Source organism: Pyrgilauda ruficollis, unplaced genomic scaffold, assembly GCF_017590135.1.
Source record: "Pyrgilauda ruficollis isolate IOZ18807 unplaced genomic scaffold, ASM1759013v1 scaffold27, whole genome shotgun sequence".
Taxonomy (NCBI): Eukaryota; Metazoa; Chordata; class Aves; order Passeriformes; family Passeridae; genus Pyrgilauda; species Pyrgilauda ruficollis.
The window spans coordinates 1491939-1517036 of NW_024524044.1; the positions used below are offsets into that span (position 1 = coordinate 1491939).

At 34.6% G+C, this 25098-nt stretch overlaps 1 protein-coding gene across 5 annotated transcripts in view; it reads right to left on the reverse strand.

The window, feature by feature from the left end:
- Positions 1-25098, reverse strand: part of IMMP2L (inner mitochondrial membrane peptidase subunit 2) — a 407353-nt gene that overhangs the window by 80700 nt on the left and 301555 nt on the right. For all 5 annotated transcript variants that reach the window (XM_041471575.1, XM_041471573.1, XM_041471574.1 and 2 more), the window contains exon 5: positions 12091-12193. In XM_041471575.1, the coding sequence (XP_041327509.1) occupies positions 12091-12193 (103 nt within the window). The remainder of the gene's footprint in view (positions 1-12090; positions 12194-25098) is intronic.

Below are 25098 nucleotides of genomic sequence, written 5' to 3' on the forward strand. Positions count from 1 at the left end.
TAAAACTAAGGTTACTATGTTGTTCTACTTCAGGTAGTGCAAGATTCACTAAAAAAAATTTGCAAGTCAGGGAGAATGTGAAAGCTCAGCTGGCAGTTGATAATTTTTTTTCCCTCTCTGTGAAGTCTGCAGCTTTTTTCTATATATAAGCAATCTATTTGAATGTGATGAAGCACTAAGGTTTCACACACTTAAAGACAAGTGATAAATTGAAATGACATGGCTCTATTGCTAGTTTACTGCTGAAGTAATCCAAATACCTTTTTAGTTTTTGTTACTGTCAAATTAATTTGTGTAAAATGTGCCAGGAGAGAACTCTAAAAGCAAACCAGGGAAGAAAGATATCCCATTATAATCTATTTTAGTGCATGACTTACTTCAGGCTGCACTGCTTCCTGAAACTTCAAACTAAAACATAGATGCAAAATCAGCCTTCCATACAAACCATACTGCAAGCAAATGCAAATATAAATGATCAAGATAGCATCTTTATTATTTTCTTTTTTAAGGATATAGTTCAAACATAAGATGAATGCTACAACAGAAATACAAGATTTTCTTCTACTGTTATGTGAGTTGCGTCTTTTTCTATGCACAATGCAAAATACACAGCTTTGAACAAACTTGGAAGAGGAGAGTGAATATTATAGAAGGGAAGAGATATGAGTTCTTTTATATGAACTTTGTTTCTAGCTTATGTACTAAAATCCATTCCTTGAGCAAGTTTCCATTGTACAAACATACCTGTTATGTACAAACATAGCTGGTATGTGCACAACTAATGGGGCTAGTAGAGCACTCACAGTATAAGGAAACAATGAGCTGCAGATTTTAAACAAATGCATTTTCCCCTTCTTCTTCTTGAAAGTGAGATGCTGTGACAACAGAAAAGTACTTATGAAAGATTTACAGAAAAAGTCTCTCAGAGAACCTAACAGTAGGAAGATATAAGAGAGTTCTGAATGGGATCCAAAGTGACTAAATGACATTTCTTCCTAACTCAACATCATTAAGATGTTCATGCAAACATTAAGACTTTATTCTTCTATTTTTTATCTTGTTCAATCTAAATATTTTTCATTTTAAAGCTAATTTCTTTGTAATACTATCAAATTCTTTAATTGAAAATACAATGGTTTCTTTGAAAATTGATGAGAACAAAAATTCACCCTGATATTAAAACATTTTAATAACTGTGAAAATTAGATTTATTCTTTACATAGCTCCACTCACTAAGTATAATCAGATCATATATTAACTAAGAAATGTTTGGAATTGAGACCTTACGCTTTCACTGATGCATGCAGAACTCTGAGGGCCTCTAAAATTCCTCTGACAATACATAAGACTTAACAGCATATTTGGGTACAGATATCATTAATATGAAGCAGTTTCTGAAGTCCTGCAGTAGTAGTTCTTAAGGCCTGTATTACAGGACTTACCAGAAAACAATACACACCTCAGAGAAAACAATATATTGAGCTTGTCAAAGGAGAGTGTTGTATCTCTCCACAGCTTGAGGATACAGAGAACACAGCAGTTGCAGCAATATCAAAACTTCTGAGGGGCATGCCTAATTTCACTTCAAAGTAAACATTCATTTTTTTACTATTCAGTCTGGAAGAGTAACATAGGTATTTCTGAATTATCCTACATGTGAAAACCTGCATTAGCAGCATTTTTAAGAACAAATTTCAATTAGTGTCTCATGGTTGTGACAGAATTATAAGAGTCATGAAAAAAAATGTGTCCTGGAATGCCTGTGTCTAATCTCTGAAATGGTAAAAAACATCATCTGGTGAGCTCTTTCTACCTGCCAAAGCCTCTGAAATGTGAAGGTGAGCATTACATTAGGTGGAGCTATAACCTGCCAAGGAGAAGTCATGGAGAATTTTGTAGGTAGTCACTTCTTCTGATCCCTCTCCTTTTTCAGTGTATTACATCTTGTTTTGGTCACAGGCTTCCCCTGGCTTTCATTAGAGGTAGTGTGTATATGGCCAAAATTCAGTGTTGGATACCAGTTTCACATCTGTTACAGAGCAGTCCAGAGTCTGTTATGTTGGCATCTAAATTATACAAATCCTGGTTTTTAATAAGTTGCAAATTAAACCTGAATTTTAATTTTCATAATATGAAAATATGTGAATATGATTTGGCATAATTGAAAATACTAAACTGCTAACATGATAGTACCTTCAAACTTTCTGTTATTTCTTTTGTGCATTTTTAGTGGAAGGAAGATGAGCTTTTGGCTTTAAAATTTCTGACTGGCTAAACTACAAAAAACCTGAGTCCTGCTAAGGTAGTCCAAAAGAAAAATTGGGAAGGTTTGTAGCTCTTTGCTTTCCTGTCTTGGTTGTGTACCAAGTCAAAGATATATTCTACAAATAATAACTCTGGCAGTGCTGACTAAAGGTTTTAATAAGTTTAACCCTTTGCTTAAGTACCCCTTCATATACATTAATCCAATGGCTGTAAAGCAGTCTTTGTGGGGACCACTTACTATGCTCTTAAGAAAGATCATGAAGTGACTCACCCAGAAAATACCTGATAATTCATTTTACCATCATAGAATACTGAGAGACTTTTGTTTTTCTTATTAGTTTAACTGATGCTGCACAGATTTTTGTTACTAAAATTGCATGATTTCCACCAGAAGTGGAAGTGTTATTTTGTGGAGTTATAGATTTGTCTTTTCTTTCTTTCTTTCTTTCTCATTCTTTCTAGCAACTGATCAATTACCAATCAATGACCCATGATTTAGAGTGAAAATTGTTCATCATCTTCAGATTTATACCTTTGCTAGGAAAGAAATATCAGATCTCATCACATCATGTTAACTACTACTGTGGTTTCCTTCTACCCCCATTGCAAAAAGTGATATCTCACGAATAAGAGGTGTACAAGTTAACAACCCCAAAGCTTGTAATCTGGTCTCCCAGCTTCAAGAAGATATATTTCATGGAAGAAGAGACAGCATTGGTACAAGCTCTAATACATACATATTTTAGAATAACATTCCTTAAAATTACATTGGGATAGATTACCTGCAGTAAAAACAAAATTTTGCAATTAGAAAACGTGATAATGAGTAACAGATATTGCAGCTTGCAGCCATTGTTATCAAGGTTCACAATCAAAACTTTACATGGGACTTGTCCTCATGACCACAGAGGGCTGATGATCATATGATAGGAGATTTCAGGTTTGCATCAAATGCATTCAAACACACTTTCAATAATTCCATCAGGACATACATTATAGCTATATAAATGGTGCATATGTGAAAGAGGAAATACCAGTTTTCTTATTATACACAACTCTTTTCTAAATCTCCAGACTGACAAGAGAAAAACAAAAACTGTGCTGCTTCCTGAATCTGACATTGAGTTGCAGGAACTCTTAATTAAAATCTACATAAAATTTCAGACCTTAATAGATGCTAATCTGCAGTGCCCAAATCCTCAGAGCAAGTAACTTAAAAGAACTATACCCAACTTTAATTAAGTAACATTATCTCAAATGCCAATCAGGGGAAGAGGAATATATTTTATGATTTGTTTTGCAAACCTATTTGCTACTCTGTTAGTAGGCATTATCCCTCTCACCAAATGTAACATTCTGTAAGAATTACCTCTGAAGAATTATTCTTACTTGTCTCTTCTGCAGTGAGAGAAAAAATAACTTGAACATTCTGCTATCAATCTGAACGTTTCTCTGACAAGACCATGATTATGTTCATCAAAAAACATTTTTATCCTTTTATTTTCTGAAATTTAATAACAAAATAAATAAATATGTCCATTACAATTGTATTTTTCAAAAAAAGCCCACACAGTTTGGAAAATGGTTTGATTGCTTGGATAACAATCAGGAATTATTTAACAGCAAAAGTTCTGCTTAATTAAAAATTTAATTTTTTACTGAATTAGCTGTCATCACCAGAATCAGTTTGAACTAGGATGCTTAGTTTAATAAGTATTTCAAAATAAGAGATGGAGAAAAGACATAACATAAACAAGAAGAGCAGTCTGAAACATGCAGGCCCAGGACTTTATTAAAAAAATCCTATAGACATAAAATATATAAAAACAAATGTTTGAAAGATCAGGATCCTCATAAAAATTAGATTTAGCTCAAATTAAATATTGTTATTTGCTCCATAACATACCTATAAAGTCTGAAGTACTGCTTAAAAAAAAAAAAAGTGTTTGCTGTTAATATCTGAGAAAAAATTTTCTTCTCTGCTCAGGCTGGAGTTTAAATACTGCCAGATTAGGAAAATTCATGATATCTAGTATATTTTCCAAACTATTCATTTTAGAACAGAGGGAATACAATAATAATGATAATCTTCTGAGAGACTGCAGCAATAGAAAAGTAAATTTACTATTTTCTCTCTCTTGATAAATGTGATTCCATCAGTGTTAACACATAACTTTTGTCAGTTTACTGTCCAAATGCTAAATAAAAGAGTTACTGACAAAATAAAAATCATTTTCCTATATGCACAGACATATAGGTAGGAAGGGGCATCTGGAGATTACCTTATCCTACCTTATCTGGAGTCCAACCTCCCACATGGCAGGACTCAGCCAACTCAAGTTCCTCAGGGCTCTCCAGGCAGACTTTTTTACTATCTCCAAAAATGGAGATCTTCCTAATTTTTTCAGCAACCAGTGCACGACTTTGCCATAATGAAAAAAAACCCAAACTTCAATAACTTAATGCTCATTCAGAACTTTGCGCGCTGTTCCTGGTGTCCCTTGTCCCACGACCCCGTGTCTCAGAGGAGGCTGGCCCTGCCTTCCCCACGCGCTGAGCAGCGCTGAGGACACCTCTGACCTCTCCTTGCAGCCTTCCCCCCCAAGGCTGAGCAAAGCCTGCTTTGAGCCTCTGCATGGTGAGCTACAGGTCTGTCACAGGGGCCTTTCTCAGGGTTTATTTACCAACTCTGCTGCAGAGAATCTCCAAAGCACACTGCACCAAGTGCATGGAAAGCATCGCTTCCCTCTAATAAGTCATAGCAGTACTAGTATAGTATTTGTCATGGTTCAACACTGTTTTGCTTCTCAATGAAATAAACACACACATGTAAAAAAACCAAATACATTTGTTTGCACATTCACTGCCACACAAACACACATTTTTAAGCTTCCAATATAATGTGCAATCATGTAAACAAGGTGCTAGAGTAAAATAGTCTTATTTTAGGATTGGGACCTTTAATGACATGAGCACTTATTGCACCAAAGCATTTATCGTATCCAAAAATGGAATCAGGTAAATAAAAATGTCCTAATTCTGCAAACTAAAATTTAGAACTTTTTTTTAGTAATCACTGTCTGAGCTTTGACAATAATCCATGTCCAAGGAGGTAATATTATAAAGAAATAAGTACATTAAGAGTTTTTTTCAATTATGTCCTGGCAAACCTTAATATGAATGCCAGCATGAATCAAAATTTCCTACACAGTTAAACTATAGAGAAGTCAACAAAGGTTCCTTTGTGCCTTGTATGTATTAAAACAAGCAATTTTTAAAAATTCAATATAGACATTATAATGTTACAAACCCTGCAGAAATATTATCAAATATAAGAATATTCCAAACAGTAACATGAGAGAAATAGAATTGTTAGGAAATGGATGAAGGCATACACAGAGTTTCACAAATTATTATATTTGAATGCAGAGCTGTTCAAATTAGATAATTAAAAATGATTGCATGATTCTGACAGCTCTCTGATCTCTTCTAATATTTCAGTAAATAGATCCAGTACTGTTTCAACATTTTTCCTAGTTTATTTCAATATAAGTGATGCCAAAAGACGGCTCAGACTACCATTCTTTTCAATGTGGTTGAAAAATTCTTTAAAGGTTCTTGCATTCAGAAATACTAAATATTTGCATTAATAATTCATTGTGCTTGAATTTGTTACATAAATCCTGCTTCATAAGCAGAATGACTGAAGCTTTATCAATGCTAAATAAATTACATTTACAAGTAATAGAGAAAATTAGCTAGAATGCATAAAATAAGATTTGACATAACTAAGACAAAAAGCAAACTTTCTATTGCTAAGAAATAGAGTAGCCATAACTAAGAGCTTTTAGTCATATGATAATAACCATATGCATTGGTTTAAAATAGTCAAGCGAAATATTTTACTTTCTAAAATAATTAGGACAGCTATAGGGGACTTTTTATTCCCTATAGTGCAAATTCAGTTAGCCATGATAATTTAACGGACAGTCAGGCCACACAATCTTATTTGCAAGGCTCCCCTTCAGCAGCTCCTGGAGTGAATTGTCATTCTTCACAGAATAGCCACCATCCCAATTTGCATCTCACATACAGTACTCTCTCAAAGAGACAAGCATATTTACCCTTCGAGCTTTATTTATCATCAGTCATAACACATATTGCCCTATCTGTTTTATTCACCATAGATTTTTACAAGTTCAAGCTGTGCATCCATGCCATTTAGTGCTGGTAACTTCATGCTCCATAAGCAAAGTCTTTTTTCTGATTTTAAACAGTTTCACCTGTTTCATTTTTGCCAGTAGCCAGAGATAAATAATATGGAATGGCAGTGATTGCATATTTGCACTAACATCCTGTTTAAACACAGGCTTCATTTCTTCTTTAATACCCAAGAGAGAGCTAGAAATGTCACTGACCCCATAGGAGTTACACCACTCTCCAAGGCTACATCTATATCGCAGAGTGAAGGTGCACTGGTGGCAGTGGTAGCAAAAGATTAACTGAAGAATCTGCAACATCTGTTAGCAAGTTAATGCAGACAAGTCCCCAGCAGGTCATTCCCAGCCTTCACTGACTCCTTTGTCATCACTCTTCTCCTCACCTACGTTAACTTTAGGAGTGTAAGCACAGATAAGTGTTTTCTTGTTAAAATCACACTTTTGTATTGCCACCCTTGACTATCTCTTCTTGACTGTTCTAAAGTAAGAAAAACAGGGTTTGGTACTCTGCCATTGACATATTTGTCTTAAGCCTCTTTGAATGGCATTTTGGAGTCAGCAGGTATTTCAAGCCCTGGCAGAGCTCTGTGGGAAGCGTGCCCTAGCTATGTGCCTTACTGTGCGATTCAATGCAGTGATGTTCAGTGCACTGCTGGGAGCTCTTAAACTCTTCCCACCTCTTGTCTTAGAGGCTGCTCCATTTCAGGGAGATATGTAATCCCTGCACTAGTTTACAGCTCACATATGAAAGTTTCTCCAGATGGCAAGATCATCACCAAGATGATGTGCACTTTCAAGACATGTGGTATTCTTTTTTGGCTGTTATGTAAGTAATTCAAAACTGCAGAAAGAGATCTGCTTCCTCTGTCAACTGTCCACCGAACCTCCCTCAGAAGATAACAGAGCAAATGAAGCAGAGGTACTCTCACAAGCTGCAGACATCCTGGTTTAAATAGTTCCTTTACCAGCAGTAACCTCTGCACTCTATTAGAAATATCATATTTCCATTGAATGTAATCTCTAATGTAATTTTCTTATTTTCTGCTTTTGACTACTTGTATTCACTAACAGTAGTTACAGAGAGAAATACTAGATCAACCTAAAAAAATCATTAAATAAAAATAATTTTAAAATCATTAAAAAATTTAAAAATCACATTCTACTACTGTTTGTAATTGAATTTGCCCATTGAGGGTTAAAAGTTAAACCATTCCTATCTTATCGCTGAAAGGGATGATGATTGCCTTTGAAAATCAAATCAAAATAACGAATAAATCCAGTATATTCTGTTCAGTGTCACCCTAGTTTATAGATTCCTAGCCACAGTCTACAGGTTTGTGCTGTTAAATGAAAATGTGGTTAAACAGATATAAATGTTTTTCAGATATTTTATTCCATGAATTTACAGTTCATTTGAAGCTTATGAATGTAAAACTTCTGTCAAACAAAAAATTTAGGCTCAGGTTCAACAAGATTTAGTTTTGAAAATAAACACATAAAAGATATATTTTTAGGAAAAGGGCTACGATAGGGTCCTGGATGGGCAAAAAGAGATACTTTTGACAATGTACTGAACCTACCTGTGTCATAAGTTTCCAAGGAAGACAAGGAGGATAATAGCTTTTTGCCCTTACACTGGATTGTACAGGTTAACTCATAAAGAACTTTATCCAAAGCCATTAAAGCCAACAGAAAGCTCTCACTGACTTTAATGAGCTTTTGTTCAGGTGTTAAGCATGACAACTGAAAGACTGCCATTGGTTGCAAGCCCTAATTTTATAAAGGTCTTTCATATCCCCAGGTTGGAGGCATTTGGAAATATGTAAATGTATAAATAAGAGCATTATAAGATAAAATTTGCCTGTTTTACTTTTAAAATTATGAGAGAGCTTCTCATTACACATGTGTACATCCAGGAATATATCAGTTATTCCATGCACTTATTAATAACTGTTTCTTAGATACCCTCACATATTGTTTGGATAACCATCTCTGCACTGCTGGGTACCAGCTCTAAACATTTAATCTACACAAAGTACAGTTTATAATGACTTTTCCCTTGAATCAGCCAGAATATTGGACACAGAATATAAATTGTCACTTTGCTTTTATGCTGATATTATCCCGACTATGCAAGCAAAGACAATACCTGATCTGGCATAAAGTTAACCCTTTAAAATTTTTAAGAAATTTGAAGCAGCAGATACTTTGAAGCAGCAAATACTTCACCAATTCTTTATAATATGCCCTGCATTTCTGATCTAAGAAAGCAGAAGCATTGCCAGGAACATTACTTTTATATTTCCTATGCTGCTGAACTACTACCCATAATAAAAAGGTCCATCAAATAGGAAAATTACCAGAATTGAAAACAAAAAGAAGAAACTTTAAAAAGTGGTACCTTAATTATATTAGGTATTCATTATCACATTTCTGTAGTATGCCAAATAAGGAATGCTAACCCAATATTATAAAACTCCACTTCACTAAGAATTTAGAAACAGCAACAGTCAGTTTAACAGAAATCTCCATCGTAGTCTAGGTAACTGAAAAAAAATGCAGCAATATGTAATTTTTTACCCCTTAAATAATAGTAAAAATATGCAAGTTCTCTAGATGTTTATTGGCTTCTCTTCAAAACAGCTATTTTCCCTGTTATGAATGGCTGACAGATTTCCAAACCTGAAACACATTAGTATTAAAGCAGTAGTATTATGTACCACCTGCTATTTAGCATTACACAAAGCATTTTTTAAAAGACAATGTACAATAGCCATGATTTAATTAATTTAGTCCCATATTAAGAAAAGGTAATTAATATCTAAGTTTTGATCATATACAAAGCTAATAGCATTTCTAATTAAGCACTAACCATATATACGCTGTTATTCTTCTACTATCAGTTAAGGTACTAATTTTATTCAAAGACAAAATTAAGCACAAAAGGAAATAGTAAACTTTTAAAAATCTTAATTTAAACATTTTCATTTTATTTACACACTTCAGGAAAATATGTGTCTATTCTTAAAAAATCCAATTTTAGTCTTGTAACACCATGCAATAACAAGATATAATTTATTTTATAACATTTTTATGAACTAAATAAACATAATTTAATCAGGCCAAGTTTTGCCATTTAGAAATTCATATCTCTCCAAAGGTGCATCTAATTTAGAACTTGATTGGTATCAGGGTTTATGCTTTATCAACCTAACCCATTAGGCCATTACACAGAGTTATTCTCCAAGAGAAAAAAATTATTCTAACATCTGTTCTCAATCTGTTTTTCTATAATTTCCTTTTATGTCCCATGTAACTCATTAAGTTCATCTACAAAACATTACTGAGTTTATCTGCACTACAAATACCTTTCTACTATACGATCACATGAAAGTAGAAGCAATGGTAGACTACAACACAGTCCACTTAAGCTCCTACTATTTCTACTGCATCTTTTGATCAAAGAAAACATCATTTTGGAAGTCAGAATTGTGATACACATGTCCTAATGTGACACACATTTAACCTATTATCTTAAGTGACCTATATACTAACAGAGCGAGAAAAACATTTCCATGTTTTATCATGTCTGTTCCTTACCACTGCTGCAGTCTTAGGAGAGAAATTTATTTAAAAAAATACATACCTTCTGAATGGCTTGAAAGAGTAATTTTAATATTTTAATTCACTTGTGCAAATAATCTCCAGAGTACAGAAGAGCAATAGAAAATGTCCCAGTAACATAAAATCTTACATTTGTAGAATGAAAAGAACCTAGAGTGCAGTGTGTCCTTCTAAATGCACTTTCCACTTTCTTCTACAGAGAAAAAATTCTATATTTTAGAATTCTAAAGCTAGTTTCAAACCCTGTGATCTCTTCTGTGCCTTCTGCTTGTATTCAGCAATTCCTGTTCTAATTTTAATTTGAGAGGAAAATACCTATTTACAGCTGACTTGCCCATAATGTATTCATCAAAGCAACACAAAGGTCATTCTTCCTGCAGAAAGATAAAGAATTCACTGTCAAAACCTGTCCTGCTAGCTCTCAAAAGTGCCATTGCTCTAAGAAAAGTGATATACTATCTGATGTTAGCTAACAACTGATGATTAATGTGAGGTCAAACACTAGTGAAGGGGATTTACTAATATTTATAAACATCAGTGAATTGAGAAAAAAACAGGGTATTTAGATTTACCCCAACATTCTATCTTGCATGAAAGCTGCATGGTGCCTAACTTCAGGATTTTACCTTGTATGAATTTCTGTGTGAGCTGCTGTAAATCTGAAACCAATGTCCAACTGCTAAAGGTGCTTTATGCTCTGAGCCTACATTGGCAATATATTTGTAAGTGAAAAGAAGATTAGTGGCTTTATGACTAAGATTTATGTTGGGAACAGAGAGTGACAGAGAAAAGCTTAGTAAGGGAGGAAAGAGATACCTGCACAGGATAGACTGACTTAATTCTGCTGGAAAGAACCTCTAAAACTAGATGTTAGAAATCTTAGAAGATAGTAGAAGGAAAATAATAATGAAAAACAGCAGGAAATACAAGCACATAAAAAGTGAGGCAAACTAAAAGAAGGCATCACCATTACATACTCCAAATTAGACAGTGGGCCTATTTTGTATTATTTCCTAAGAACAATTTTAATTTAATAATTGGGCTAAACTTCAAGAAGCCAGATAAACTCATAAGGTCCTTCTTGTCATTAATTCAACTAGTCAGTGAGATGACTTCTGTATGAAATAGACATGAAATGCATAAGGGTGGAAAAAATCCAATCTTGACAGATTCCCTGTGACAAACAGTGGGTTTTTAAATAACATTAGAGGAATAGTCTCCCTTAAAAAGAGAGAAAAATCCTGAATATGGAATAGGGCTAAAAGAGTTTGCATTTCCACAACAGGATACACAGTTTATGCAACTATTTCTTGCATGCTAGATTAAGTTAAAACAAGAACAAGAATCTATACAAAGCATGACAAAGCCAAAACCAAACCCAAACTAGAGTTCAAGAAAAGAATTGACTGTCCTCCTGATGAAAAGATGTACACTTTTACCCATCAAGAAACAGATTTTATGGGTTACATTGTCTTTTTATTCAATATGCAAAGAAAATTTAAATATTTACTTTGGGAAGAGTTTTAAAATGTTTCTACTCTTGTCCACTGACCAATTTACCAGTTAACACTTGTTAAGCATGGTTACAGTTCCCCAATTCTTTATCCCAGCACTGGCACTGAAGCAAGACAAAGCTCCCAGGGGGGAATCATTCCAAATTGTATCAGCTGGCAAAATGTCCTCAGGGAGCATCTGTCAGCTACAGGGAGCTGGCTCACCCTCTGGCTACAACTCCAGCATATCCCTCCAAATTTAAAATCTCTACCACAACTCCTTCCATGTGGGGAATTTAAAGAAGTCCTTGTTCTTTTTATAATAGCTAAGAAAAAAACTCAATATCTGCTGACCAAGATATTTTATAAATTTTAACAATTCTCACAAAAATTATGAAAACTACACTCACAGTCAGTTCATACTCACTGTGTTTCACATTGGCACAGTTTTTCAGTTGCATAGTGTGACATACAGAGAACTGACTTACAGGACCAAAAGCGTTGCTGTCAAAGCTGTGTCCATGGTGATCCCCTTCCACCCAAATATGACCGTGTGGAACTTTCACATACTTCTTTTTGTATCCAATGGTTCTAAGCAGAATTGGAAAAAATGGTTAGTTTAAAAGATTTTAGAAACAAACAAACAAGTCCCCAAATACCCAAAAACCAAAACACAAACAAAAATCCCCAACCCCAACAATGTTTTGTTAGGAAAAATTCACATATACCCGGGTTTGGAATTTGACCTTGCGTACAACTCAGCATTAGCTTTAAACTTCCTGCACTGAAGTCCTTGGGACTTCAATAGTATTACTCAAGTCAAAATATATACAAATTTTTGTATGAGCTGGTTGCACTATCAACTGTTTACTACGTTGTTTTGTCAGAAATCACAACACAAGAAAGGAAGAGACTTTTCAGATAAATATAATTAACAAAGTATTAACTTCACCTCTGCAGTAACAAAATTTTGAACCGTCAGATTTTATCTCAGGTAAATACCAGCGAACATTCATATGTTGCAGGCACATAATGATACAGTTTGAGACTGTTTTTCTTCATCAAAAATATACTGTTGTATCTGAACTGTTGTCAGATTCAGAGCATAGATTCCTTCAATTATTCTGTCCTGGTGGTAGGATTCATTCAGCTGTGACAGGCTAAACAGGATAAACTTAAAAAAAACCTTTAAGAGAAGGCCAAGTGATGAAGAAAAATGACATTGATGCCATCCTCTACAGAAAATTATACTGCTGCAGCATGTCCCCATATTACAAAATGACAAACTACAGATTAGTACTAAAGCTGAGGTGTAGAGGATGCAAAATTCCTGTATTTAGTTCCCCAAGTAGCTGTCATTTTCACAATGCCAGTCTGCCTTCTACCACACACTTCTGTTTTCTTTCAGATGGGACCTGTTACTCTGCAATCATTGATGCAGTGATGTTGTTGTGCTTTAAGCCCAGACAGCAACTGTCATGCACACTGAATTATTACGAGGATGAAGCATTTACAGATGGGACTATGAATAGTGATACCTCTTATTTATTTTTGAATAAACAAATCTGCCCATCAACAGAAATAGACTTTTGATCTAGCTTGTTGCCTCCAGCTGCTCATTGGCTTTCACTGTCTGGAAGACATGCCCTCAGAGCAGAAGGCAGAAGGAGCACATGCAAAGACTAAAAAAAATTCAAATAGAGATGGAAAACCATTTTCATCAGGAGATTCAGCTGAACTGTGCAACAGCACTAATCAGGGATATTCACAAGTCAAAATGAAAAATATTGGGTTTGAGGAGGTTTGTTTTGGTTGCGGGGGAGAGTGAGTATGTTAAAAGGACAAGCTAATCAATACCCTGGAGGCCATGAAATATTAGATGAATAAGGAATACTCAAAAGTGCATTTTATTAACTTTGACTCTATTAGTCAAATAAAAATAATAATTACTTTATTTGCAAGTCACAAAATCTGACTAATCCTTTTTCAAATAGCTATTTTTTGGCAGCTAAAAGGATGAGCATTCCAGTACTATATTCAAATGGAATTCTACATGTATTTTCACTGAAAGCTGAAAAAATAATAGCCTATTTGCAGAACAGAAAAAGACTGATCTTTTTTTTTTTTTAGAACAGCTCCATATTACACATTATTCAAGACTAAATTCCTAAACCATTCAAAACAAAAATGTAAAACTGTCCTAGTTGGTAAATATATGATTTCCTACATACAATGGGTATGCTGTAATAATTCAATTATGATAAAAAAACCATTTATTACTATGCAAACCCTTTTATTTTTTTTCAAGAGATATGGCATACAGTTTGGACAATAAAGTTATGTTTTCAGATTGCATAATGCTCCATCTCATTGATAGTTTCTTTTACAAAATATCATATATTTTACTAGTAAAATGTTTTAAAGTATAAGTTGAGAGTTGTTCATTAATTCTGCTGTTTGATTAGACACTTCAGAAAATTATTAAATGGTCTCTTCCATCAGTGATAAAGGCAAACAATAGCTCAAAAAATATTTAATTTTCTCTTCCATTCATCCTCCTGAATACACAAGAGTATATTGTGATAAAGTTTTGTACCCTTACAGACTTCATGCACAAGACTGGATTTCACTCAGAAGGGTGAAAGGATTTGAAAGTTAATTCTGCTGGCATGTTTATCTCATAAATGTCAGGAAAATAATATGGCAAAGGCCAGTCAGTGACTCAGTTTCAGACCTGACACAATCTCTTATCCCCAAATAATCTCCTCCTTTATTATGACTGGGAAATCACTAAGAGGAAGGGGAAAAAAGTATTGCAAAAAGTACTTCGAAACAAAATTGGAGGGGAAAAAATGGTCTGCATGGTTAAGTCTTTCAAAGGTTTTCAGAGACTCTGTGAAAATCTAAGAGTTTAACACAGGTGTATGATGTGTTCTTTAAGGCCTAAGGCAAAAAGAGAAAGATTACAGAATGCCATAACTAAAATTGTTTCTTTTTATTATTTCTAAGACATGGTAAATACATATTTCTTTTCTACTCTTGAAATAAGCATCATAAACCGGAATATTTTTCTGCAATTATGCAAAATTTAAAGTCTCTTGTAGTGATTAAAAAGGAATTATATACAAATTCTCATACTGAAAAAAAGCAGATTATTGTATACAAGTAGTTTTTTCTTAGAGGAAATAGAATTAAAATTTACAATGTTAATAAACATATTAAGGGAATAGGGAAGAAAAGAAGAAATGGAAAAGAAACAAAAGCAGCAGCTCTAATTGTCTACTTTAGTAGATAGGAGTGATACTTCATTAATAAGTCCTTTAAATTCAGCAGTTAAATGTAAAACCTTCTGCCATTTCATGTATGGGTTATATAAGTCATCAAAATTTGCCCAGATGTAGGCTCGAAAGAAAAAAATATATATTGTAAAAAATAAGTGCCCACATACCTGTGAACAGAAGAGAGGCAAGAAAATCTATTCTCCTAAAGCAATTGGTTCAAAATGTTACTGTAGTATTTGCATAGGGCAGTTATCTGGGGACTTTGCATCCTTTCTAGCAATACCACTGTCCTGTGGAACACTCTGGAATTGAAAACAAACTTCTATCTGAGATTTTTACTGCATGCATTAGTAACAAACCACAGCAAAGGCTCACGTTACAGTGAGCTGGGTCATCTTTTACTTGATACTTGTTTTAATTTTTAAAATAATTTCATTTTTTAGTTACTCCAGAATAGGGCAATAAACTATTGCTGCAAACAAAAAAAACATGGCTTTAGAAAGCCATGTTTGGTTCATGATGGTAGATTATTTTTAATTACTCTTGCAAAGACTATGTTGATAGTTTTAAAATAAAAAATTACAAACTTGGTTTTCTTTCCTAAGAGAATCCAAATTGATTCATAGACAGAATTAGTCACTGTCCCTCTCTTCCATGAATCCCGCAGAAATTTTAATCTCTGACCAAATTGCAAGGAAGAGACCACATGTGTGTGCTGCAGTGGCAATATGGGTCCTGATCTAAATGTACAAACTACATTTACTACATTTGTACTACTATTGTTTTTGTTAAACATTTTAGCTGGGCATGCTGAAATAAAAGTCTTGTCCATCACTTTGTGCAATCTTACAAGGCCAAATTACTAACACAAAGATTTTTGAAAAGCGTTGACTCCACACTTTTTTCTTAAGGATAAGACTACTGCTATGACATTTGGGGGTTTAGATCTATGTAAATGAATAACAGTTTTAAATATAATGAACAATATAGTTCAGTGAAAAATAAATACAATTCAAAGTGAAAAAATACTTTGGAATGCTTCTAGCACTATTCAACAATGGCTGCAAAACTAAAAATCCTCAAGGCAAATACCAATTTAAAAGCACTACTAGCTCATCAGGAATTTTATATCAATTCCTTCTGAGAGGTCTTTGCTACTAAGGAACTGCAGTCAATAATATATTTTGAAAGCATTACAAACTTCTATTTTTCTTTCTTGGTTTAATGTCCTTAGACTTATTTCTCTGACTGACTGTAACCATGACCTCTGTTAGCTCTCACCTATGAAGTTTTTAATAAATTTAGAAGATATCTGGATGAATTCTTAAGAGAAAAATTGCTGTAAGTAATAATTAGTTTAGTATTTGTGAATTTCATATCTAGTTCATTAGCATGAGTTATAATTACTGAACAATCTCTTAAATTTCATACAGCCTCTACTAATGAAGAGTAGTCTTTCACTTTCTTAAATTTACTATCTTATAATAAAAAATAAAAAATATCTTACACCTCTTATTCTTCCCATTTAAATGGTTTACTTTAGCAATATTACAGGCAACGGCATCAAATTACCCAGATTTTGATATATAGAATCCAAACATCTGTTAAAAACCATACTGGTGTGAGAAAAAAAATAATGTCAGGTTTTACTGACATCTTCAACACATCAGTAATAATCACCTATGCTGTTGTTGCTCAAACTGTAGTTGAAGTCTCATTGGCTTAAGAATACAGTCTACCAGAGCTGCAGTTATTTTCTTGTTCAGAACATAATGGAATTGCATTTATCTTTTTAGACATTTTTACAGAAGCTGGTCTGAAATTCTGATTTACTTTTTTTTACATATGAGGTACATTTTGAACCTTTGCAAAGTTTTTTGGGTTTTTTTTTTTCTCCACAATTTAATAGCTAACAGATGTACTTATAGCTATCCTTGGCTGAGAAATAATTTCAATCTTGACAGTCAAAAATGAGCTCTATATGGTATTCTAACCACCTGCCCACAAGCAAGAAAAATCTGCTTTTTTAGGATGCGGCAGCAGTGCCAAAGCAAGCAACTTGGCTCGGCTAAGCTGGATGAGGAATGATTGCCTTCAGTTTGATTTGACCTTGAGAAATCCAAAGGTCTCAGCAATCTGCATATCTTTGGGTGTCAACAGGGAACAAACACTGTAGATAATGTCCTGTTTGCAGAGGAGATAAAAAATACAAACTCTTTTGTAAAATAGGTAGTCTCTATCATACTTAACAACTTTCTCCAAGCAACATGAATTGCTGTACATGTTTATTGGGTTTGCATGGCCAGGTTTTGGTAGCATGAGGCCCACAGGGGTGCTTCTGTGAGAAGCTGCCACAAGCTTCTTCCGTGTCCAAAAAGGCCAATGCTGGCCAGCTCCAAGATGGACCCGCTGCTGGCCATGGCCAAGCGCCTCTGCAACAGTGATAGGCCTGTGGGATAAGCGAGTAAAGGGGGAAAAGTTGCTGTACAATGGTAATTTCACCAAGAGTGATAATATATTTTAGCTCTGCACACACCAGGGTCAGTGACGAAGGAGGAGGAGGTGCTCCAGGTACCAGAGCAGAAATTCACTTTCAGAGCCTGGTGCAGACCCTGGTGAGTCAGGCTGTCCCTCTGCAGCCCATGGAGGTCCATGGCGGAGCAGAGATCTACCTGCAGTCCACGGAGGAGCCCAGACAGGATCAAGGAGATGCTTGAAGGAGACTGTGACTCCAAGGTAAACCCACTCTGGAGCAGGCTCCTGGCAGTCATGTGGCCCCATGGAGAGAGGAGTCCATGCTGGAGTAGGTTTTCCTGCAGGACTTGTTACCCCACAGAGGACCTACACTAGAGCAGTCTGTTCCTGAAGGACTGCACTGAATGGAAGGGACCCATGCTGGAGTTCATGAACTGCCAAGTGTGAGAAGGACTCACACTGGAAAAATTCATGTTGGGGATGGTCCCATCAGAGAAACACCAAGATCAAGCAGAAGAAGAGTGTGAGGAGTCCTCTCCCTGAGAGGAAAGGAGCAGCATAGACGTAATGAAATGATCACAACACCCATTCCATGTTCTCCTGCACCACTGTGATGGAAGAGGGAGAAAAAATTGAAAGTAAAGTTGAGTCAAGGAAGAAAGGAATGATGGAAGAAGGTGTTTTAAAGGTTTGGGTTTATTTCTCATTATCCTACTCTGATTTGCTTGGTAACAAAATACACTAATTTCCCCAAGCTGAGTTCATTTTGCCCAAGATGGTAACTGGTGAGTGATCTCTGCTTGCCCTTACCCCACCCACAGGACTTTTGTTCCACTTTTTCTCTCATGTCCAGCTGAGGAGGAGAGTGACAAGCAGCTTTAGTAGGCACCTGGCATTCAGCCAGGGTCAACATGCCATAATGTGGAACTTTTTCCACATACATCAATCTTAATCAAATTCACAGAATGAACAAATGCTAAGATATTCAATTTCAAGTGATAATCAGATCCCAAAACATAAACCTTACTGCAATATAACATGCAAGTTTTATTAGTATCACTGCAGGGAATCTTAGACATGACACTAAACACCTTCCAGCTCCTAAGAAACCTCCTTTTTCACTTCCAACACACACATACAGCCATATGTGCCTTTCTACTTTAACTCTTCCTTTACATGTACATAAAGACATAAAGGCAGAGTTCTATACGCGAAGAAACGAATTTTTTTTTTTTCTGAAGGACACCTACAGACTATGCATGAGAGTAAGCAAATAGGTTAGGGAATAGTCTTCAGTTGTATGCAGCTATTAACTTTTGCCTCAGAGCTGAAATCTATTTTTCATATGACCTGCAGATCTACCAGTTATTGAGAGACCTGACTATAAAAAATGCATCCAAACTCAGGACCTGGAAAGTGCTGGAGGATTCCTAACACTTCATAAGCATTGCCAGACCTGCTATATTGAGAAGGGAACCCACAAAGGAAGACACATGTAAATGACAGAGATGGCACATCTGAAACAAAAGAACCCCATTCAGTGATATTAGGAATAGCCATTATGGAGGCAGTGATTCCTGCTGCCTACAACTGGGCAAGTTTTTGATTACATAAAGTCTGTTATACTTTTTGCCATTAAATATTTTGAAGTCTCATGAAAAATGAACACTAATTTACTAGTTTCCTTATTTGGAACAGAATTATAATTACAAAAACACCCCCTTTACACAAAGCTGTTAAAGCAAGCTGAACTACAAATGCTATCACTTTTTTCCCAGCTAAAGCATTCCTACTACAGTGCACCAGTGCAGGTTCCTGTAACTCAACAGTGCTACAAATAAGTAGAAATCTGATATGGAAAGTACAAGAGATGTTCATATTTCTGCTTCATTAATTAGATAATTTCTCACAAAGCATGTCATTCTTAAAAAACATAGTTATTTACCCATTACTTGCTACACCAGCATCAGCATAATGCAGTTAACAACTTTTAAAACACATGGCATTCATGAAAAGTACTGAATTTGTGCATATTTACCTAAATTGATAATATGATTGAAAGGACAAGAATAAGCCAGCTCATCTACTAGAGAAAATAGACTCATTTCAAGCCTGACATTCCCTTATTAACACCCCATTTGTATGAGAGAGGACACTGTAACAAGAAAGAGACTAGAAATAATTATAAGAGTGAAAAAATGAGAGATCATTGCTTGTAAGATTCACAAAATTTATGGCATCATCACTATGAGCAAAAGTATCCTTGATAGATCAATTTAGCATAAAATGATGCTAATCATACTTTTGAATTCATATATATTTAACCAAAACATACCAAAGACTTAGAAGGAGCTATTAATGTCTCTTAACTTCCTTAATATCACATAATTTTCCAGATAATTACTCAAGTTTATGTTCAAGGCATATGTCAATGCAATTAATTTTTCTGTTGTTTCTTTCTTCCTTCTTTCCTGAATTTTCAAAACATCCTCAAAATGCTCTTAAGCTTTTTAATGAGGAAGTAGCCATGGAGCTGCTGCCCTACTGTATGACCAATACAAATGATAAAATAAATTCTTTATCTCAATGCTCTTTACCTTCATATATCTCTTTCTCAAGAAGATTTTCATGATTTCCGCCATTCACTAAGAATGTTTCCTGAAGCTATAATTTAATTTGATCTTGGATAATGACATGAGTTGATAGCATTTCTAGAATTTATTTTCCTAAAAAAATTATTTTATTTATTTTATGTGCTTTAAAGATATCATGTATATCTAGGGCCTAGGTTTTGCCCCTCTCAATACTTTTACCAATATGTAAGTATTTCTATCACAAAGGTCTGTTACCCTGATGCTGGCAAGCATTCTGTAAGCTGATTCAAAAAAAACTACAGCTGACAGAAGCTCTTTTCTATGTCTTGTGAACTGTACGGTTCTAGAGGCAGTACTTACCGCAATGCCACGGGGTCTGGATTTTAAGGAAATAACTTCTCCTTGGGTAAAATTTCTTTTCATTCTTTTGCAGTCACTTTTTATGATTCCCATTTCCAGCCTAACATGGTTTTTCTGTATTTTTTTTTCAATTCATACTACCTTCCTTCAGGAACTGTAAAAGGCCACTGCAGATCCACATGCACATAACACTCAGCAGCACAGGAATTTCCCTCTGCTCCTGAATTTTGCTTACCTAGTCAGGAGGCATGAAGCATTTAATATTGTTTGTCCCAGCAAAGAAGAACTAATCTGTTCCTACTGCTAAGAAAGATCAGCTAACTGTAGCTTCCCTCACAGAGACAACTTTATAATTTCTCCTATAACATCTGTGAATAGTTTTGTACTTGGGCCTTCTACCCTGCACCCTTTATATTGTATGCCACCTTCTTTTCCTTGCATGTGTTTCACTTGTTCTAGCTCTAGCAACATTCTTATTTTATGATTCTTTCCACAGAAGATCTCCTCAACCCATTCAGGAAAATACAATTTTGATGAATTGAAATGAAACTATGGATGACTTCTGCAAACCTGTTTGTGAAATAATAGAGATAAGTCCAGAATCTGGGTTGGGTTTGGAGTGTTTCGTTTGTTTTTTTGGTTGTTTGGTGGGGTTTTTTTTTTGTTTTTGTTTGTTTGTTTGTTTGTTTGTTTTTGGGTTTTTTGGGTGGTTTTTTTTTGTTTGTTTTTTTTTGTTTGTTTGTTTTTTTGGTTTTTTTTGGGGGGGTGGTTTTTGTTGGTTTTGGGTTTTATTTTGTTTTATTTGGGCTTTTCTTCCCAGTTGGATTAAATCTAAAGCAAAATACTGCAAAGGTGGTACTGTGGAAAATCTGTTCAAGGACCATATTTTTACAAGGTCCATATATAACTTACATTACTATCTCCAACTATATTGAGAGCATTATTATTTAAAATGAGTATTAGAAAATTCTACATTTAAAATCAATATGTATTTCTCAATTTATTCAACAGTGGATGCTATCTAAAGATGCCTGCATATATTAGATGTATGTGAATAGAAATTACTACACACTTTTATACAAATCTGTCACTCCCACTTGGAATACTGAAACTACTTCAGTCTTTTGCTCACCATATTCTCTTAACCAGAAGAACTATAAGCATTTTCAGGATAAAATTTGCAAGAAATACAAAACAGTAATTCTGTGCTGAAAAACAGAGAAATCCTTATTGGTTACATAACTTTCATTTAGATGGCTAAAAAGCTTATTGATTCAGGAGAAAGAAAACATAAAATAGCTCATTTTTCTCTACAAATCATTCACTTGTGAATCTGTCTGATTCCGACACTATGCCCTTTCAAGTTAAGACTATGAAAATTATTCACTTTGGTTCTTTTGATAAAAATCCCATTAACCACATAAGTTTACAATTTCATTATCTTCTCACATTTCCCTACTAGATTATATTGATAATTAACATGACAGGTTTTTGCTAATATCATTAGCAGATATTAACAGTATCATATTATATCATATATTAAATGGGAATAATTTGTTACATTCATTATCATTAACTTCATCATTTTACCAAGGTAAAAACTTACTAGCTATTCTAGGTCATCTAAGTGAATTACCAAACCTTGACATCATTGTCAAATTGGAAACTATACCTGTAGTAATGGGAGGACACATAGAGCCCAAAGAGGTATTGCAATCAAAGATATTAATTCCTGCACCCTACACCCTCTTTTTATTAATATTTAATTAACTGAGGACATCTTAGTTTTAGGCATATTTTAAGGAGTCAAAGACAATGGTTTTGAAGTGAATTTCAAATGTTAAGATTTATGGTGCTACTAAGATTAAAATTTCACCTGATATATAATTGTTTCTATGTTCTCTCTTTCTGCAATACATGTAGAAATGTTCCTCTCAGTAATGCCTTTGCCAGCTTAAGAAAAGAGATGATCAAACTTTTTCCCAGATTTTAAGTTGTGGATTTTAAAATTTGACCCAGCAGCAAAACTCTAGCCTGCAGAATCTGCAATTATTAAACATAGCTCTCCATAAAATTCTTCCTCTTTGAACTCACTTTTTCTACTCACCCAAATCCTCTCCCTTAGCAGTTTTTCTGCCATTACTTTTGTGACAGAAACCGTCACAGGAGAGGCTGCACGCTGACCTTTGGTTACCTACTCTGTGTATTTACTCAGCCTCAGCTCAGCTCAGCTCAGCCAGGCCAGCCTTCCAAAAAACAGGCTCTGTGAGAGGAGGAAGAGGTGCACAGGAGCAGAGGAGAAAACAAAAGGTTTTAAAATTCTTCGTATCCCAGAGGGGAAAATCACAGCATCTACCACCTTGGACAACTCTGTTGGCCTGTTCCTCTCCTAAGGAAATTCTGAATGAAGAACAATGCTCTTATTTTCAAAAAGTGGTGACAGAGATGGTCACAGCAGCATTGCCTCCTCATCACTGTTACAGATTACTGGGCTACATTCTTGAAGACATGTGACTGCTAAAAGAGTCTGGCAACACCTCTGCCTAGGTTCAATGGTAAGAAATAATTCCCCAGCCACAAAAACAAAGGTATTAAAATTTTCTAATCTGCTTTAGGCAGCATATGCAAAATGAGGAACCCTCAGTGTAATAAGTGTTTTCAAGGTGTTTTGTTTGTTTTGTTTTGATTTTTTTTTTTTTTTTAATTTATGGAAGGGGGAGAGTTGTTATTCTTTTTACAATGGAAGCCTGAAACTTCACATCTCATTCTATTTATGTTTGTTAGAGAATAATATTTAAAAATACCTTTTATTACTTTTCATTTAGAAGTGTACCTTTTTTTAAAGAACACTACTATCAAAAAGATAATTGAGAAGCTTACAAGTAATAAAAAATATTAACCATGCATGGATAAGTGAATTACTATTTTTACAATACAAGTTATGATTATGAGTTTAAAAACTCAAAAATATTTCAATTCAGTAAAAAATCTTTAAAAGTAATAGGTTTCATATGTCTTCTGTTACAAGATATATATGTAGAAGACTGCAGATACCTACTTTTGAACTGGTGGTAGTCTTTCAGACTGAACTTTCAAATTACAGAAATAAACAATTGCAATTTTAAGTAAGCAGAAAAAACAATCTTTTTTGTGTTATTAGATGCATATCTAAAGATAGATGCCATTTTTTCTTGGTGTATAAGATAATGTTATGGTATATCCAAAAATCATTACTCAACACTAATCTTTTATGAAGAGTATAAGAAATGCCTTATTTCTGTGTCTGAGCAGCAGTCCATATAGGCCAAGAGTCTGTCTCCAGACAACTGGAAAAGCAGACAGTGCCCAGGTAAAACACATTAGCTTGACTCCCTAAGGATCGAGATTTCATCTATCAGAGATGTTTGACTGTACATGGTTGTCTATCTGTTTCGGTATCTGCTTACTGATCTGTTATATTGTCTGCCTTCAAAGCATCCTGGGACAACAAATTCCAGAAGTTAACTATCTGTTGCACAAAGACGTTCTTCTGTCTTTTACAGACCAATCTCCCACGTAAAATTCCTCTGCTTCTGTACGTGGGATTTGACGAATAGTTCAGCTGGTGGTCCATCAGCATTGTTTTTATTGTTTTTAACCTCTTTCTATGTCCATCTTTAAAATAATGTCTCAAGAAGCAAGAACTGGCTGCATCATTTAGGGGTATGATACTCCTACACTGTTAATGCAACTCTATATTTTGAATATTTTCTTATTTTTTCATCTTTTGAAATACACATTTAGGTCAGTGGAAATCTAATAAAGAGAAACCCTTAATTTAGGAAAAGTCTAATACTTTTTAGAGCAGCCTTCTCTTTGCCACATGATCTCATGTATAAACATTTTTTTCTGGAAGAGCTCAGTTACATGCAGCCCAGTGCTGGGAAATAGTAAATAAATGCTTCATGGAGCCTAAAAAGATTTATATAGGTGATCTTTGCTCTTATGAGCAGATGTTAATACCAGTTTTCTTTTTTTCTCAAACCAATGAAATTTCATATTGCTTTGTTAAAAAGAAAAGCCTGCAAAGCAGTAAACTTTTCAAACCAAAGATCATCATAAAGATAATCTGAATTACTTGCAAAAGAAAAGGGCACTGCCCTCATTAATACTTCCACTGCATTCAATAACCTCATATCACTGAGTCAATTGATATTTCATTAAATTGCTGTATTTCTCACATTCTCCTTCTCAAATATGTTTTCCCATTTAATGTTACTGAACCAAGAAAATGTTCATTCAATAGTAATTCTTGAAAAAGCCCTCAGAATTATTCTTTGATCATTTTAAATATCAACTGGAAATCTAATTCTGCATCTGGCCATAACAGTAACTTCCTTGTCATTCCCTTGTGTTAGCAGGAACACAACTATGCTGAAGAGTCCACTGAGTCTTGTAGTGTTAAGAAGTACTTGTCAAGAAGGGAATTTTTGTATTTCTTCTTTTAAGACACAAAGTGCTACAGAGGAAGCATTTCTGCTTTGCTGTACAATCTTACATCATGAGACTGGGAAAAAATAGATATTTTTGTATAGCAACAGAAAATCCCAGCATGCTGGTATTTCTAGAAAGAAAAGTGTTATCAGCATGATCAGATGGTGCTAAATAAGTGAGAGTACAGTGATAGGAAGACTCTTAGTCAAAATAGTCTGAGACAGACACAAACTCCAAATTCTTATTTATAAACAACAGAAAAGAAGAAAAATATCAATAAAAGTCAAAAATACTACTAATGAAGGCCAGAAAA